The 2,500-nt window shown below is 41.6% G+C and overlaps 1 protein-coding gene across 1 annotated transcript in view; it reads right to left on the bottom strand.

Annotated features, from left to right (window-relative positions):
* LOC139753538 (glutamate receptor ionotropic, delta-1-like) overlaps positions 1-2,500 on the bottom strand; it is an 80,276-nt gene that overhangs the window by 23,558 nt on the left and 54,218 nt on the right. The window contains exons 4-5 of the mRNA XM_071670186.1: positions 2,048-2,193; positions 1-25 (exon numbers count right to left, since the gene is read on the bottom strand). The exon at positions 1-25 is cut by the window's left edge and continues 74 nt beyond it. Coding sequence (XP_071526287.1) covers positions 1-25; positions 2,048-2,193 — 171 coding nt within the window. The remainder of the gene's footprint in view (positions 26-2,047; positions 2,194-2,500) is intronic.

Below are 2,500 nucleotides of genomic sequence, written 5' to 3'. Positions count from 1 at the left end.
CCTGGAAGATCCCGCTCTTGGCACTCTGGAAAGTGTTGTATGATATCATACTTGACTTAGGTCGGCCGGTTGCACAGAGTTACAGGATATGCATGATAATGTGTGTTAGTATCGCAGGGGTTGTGGTTACATGAATGTCGCAGGAATTGTGGTTACATCAGTGATAAAGAACATAATCTGTATGTTTCTCCCTGTGAAGCCTGACCACAACAAGTGAGTGAAAGGATTAATGATGATGAGTCTTATTCACAAACTGTAATGCAGGGGATTATACTACATTGCAATGTCCATACTTACTGTAGGGTATTCAGTGCAAATTCTATAAATATTTTTGTGAGTGGAACATTCATCATGAATATGATTTTTTACTTCATAGTCGACTATGAAGTGTACAGCAAGTGTCAGCGAGACTTGAAGACATGGATCTCAGTACACTGATGTGTGTGATATACATCAGTGTATATAGCAACAGTGTCAGGGAGTATTGTGAACATGGCTCCCAGTACGAGTACTCCTGCGTGTTGTAAACATTTGTGTATATCAAGAGGGTCAAGTAGACTTGTGAAAGAAGAGTCTCAGACCACTGAAGTATGTGGTAAACATTACTGTATAGCAACAGTGTCAGGATTCTGGGGATATCGGAGAAAGACTACTACCCAATGTGACGTAGAAGGTGATTAAAAAGAGCAGGAACAGGGTGGCTGGAAACCTTCCCCTCCTTGTATGTCAATTTCCATAAGCTACAACAGAGGGAGCCAAGCCAGGAGGGCTCATCCTTCTCGAAGGCTCAGGCTCGGGTGCCTGACCGTGTGCGTATGTAACCAGGACGATAAAAGGAGAGGAACCTGCATGTTCTGGCTCTGAATTGACAAAAGTTCGAGGGGAAAGAGGAGTAATGGTTTGAGAATACTCGAGGTAAAGTCAGGGGTTAGTGTGAGGGCGAAGTGGTGGCACATCTGGTGAAGGAGTTATGGGAATGTATGAAGTGAGCCTCAGACTGATGTGGGGTGAGAAAGAAAATAGATTACGAGAAACTGGGCTGGATATCATCCCGCGACACTGCGAACCCATGAACAGATCATGTGGTTCATGTGTCGTTCAGGCATACAAATTTGTTCTTCATGTCAATAGACAGTATAGTTTTATGGATCTTATTCGTATATATTCGTAAATTGCATTGTATATCGTTCCACCTGTAGCTCTTAGTTATGAGACTGGTGTTGTGTGCTGTCCCTTCCAGATGTATGTTGGCTGCACGAGCCGTGAGAACGTGTCTTGCTGGCTTGGAAGGCACACTCTGATGGTCAAAAAGATGAGGTAGCAACAAGCATCACTTTATTTACTTTCACTCAACTTCTCACCGTTTGAATCAGAATCACCTGTTCATTTATCCTACATCGAATGTAATCAAATCAATCCTTCATCTCTAACATATACAAAATCGGATATGATATCACGGCTTTGGCCTTCCAAGACAGATCTATCTTACACAGGTAACAACGTGTAACACAACTTTTCATATCATAACTGGTTGATTGATTGTCTTGAAAAAAGCTACCCTGAGAATCCACAGCTATAGAGAGGACGAGAATGTTGGTGGATCATTGCAACTTATTGATTCTTGCAAATTAGAATATTAGTAAACAAAGGAATATCAGTCCCTCCAAGGTCCAGACTATCATTCCTATATGCTGTGCATTCCCACGGCTCATACTCAGGCGTTAGATATATGTCTGCACTTTTCCTTCCATCTGATTTACCAGTATAGTTAAGATGTTCCACTCAGAATCGGTTTCTGAATATTTCTGATGACTGGCTGATAAGAGACCCATTTTCAAAAGATTAATGTTTGAGGTACAGAAACATCAGAAAATTCCTAGATTTGCACATAACTTGTTGCTATATTCTCGCTTTCTGCTGAACTGAGGCAAATATACTGAAGTTCAGTTCAGCAATAAAAGCGTAGGAATCAGGTGGTAGTACCTTGGAATTGTAAGTGCTCCTCATTATTGTTAAATAGACTTTCACCAAAGTTATATATTGTCACCTGGAAGGCCTCCACACGGCTTGTGTCTCGAATGGCACCGATTGTATAGCCATTCCGGTGGGCCTCAGGAAGCTGGTGTAGCGAGTCGATGGGCTTCTCGAAGGAGGTGACGGCAAGCACTGCTGTCAGCGTCCCAGAGTACAGTGCTGGAGGTGCAATACGATAATATTGAGAGAGAGAGAGAGAGAGAGAGAGAGAGAGAGAGAGAGAGAGAGAGAGAGAGAGAGAGAGAGAGAGAGAGAGAGAGAGAGAGAGAGAGAGTAAAGAGAGATGTGTTAGACATGGTCACGTTTATCAACTTCACTGATATTAATGATAAACATATACTTGAAAATATTAAGATATAAATTTATCTTTTGTGAGAACCTTTTTTCCATGTAAGCTGAGACGGTACGGAAAACTGAAGTGCTAACCAAGGCCAACCTATAAACGATATATATATATATATATATA

This window comes from Panulirus ornatus, chromosome 14, assembly GCF_036320965.1.
Source record: "Panulirus ornatus isolate Po-2019 chromosome 14, ASM3632096v1, whole genome shotgun sequence".
NCBI classification, from domain to species: domain Eukaryota; kingdom Metazoa; phylum Arthropoda; class Malacostraca; order Decapoda; family Palinuridae; genus Panulirus; species Panulirus ornatus.
This window is presented reverse-complemented; position numbering and strand designations above follow the sequence as displayed.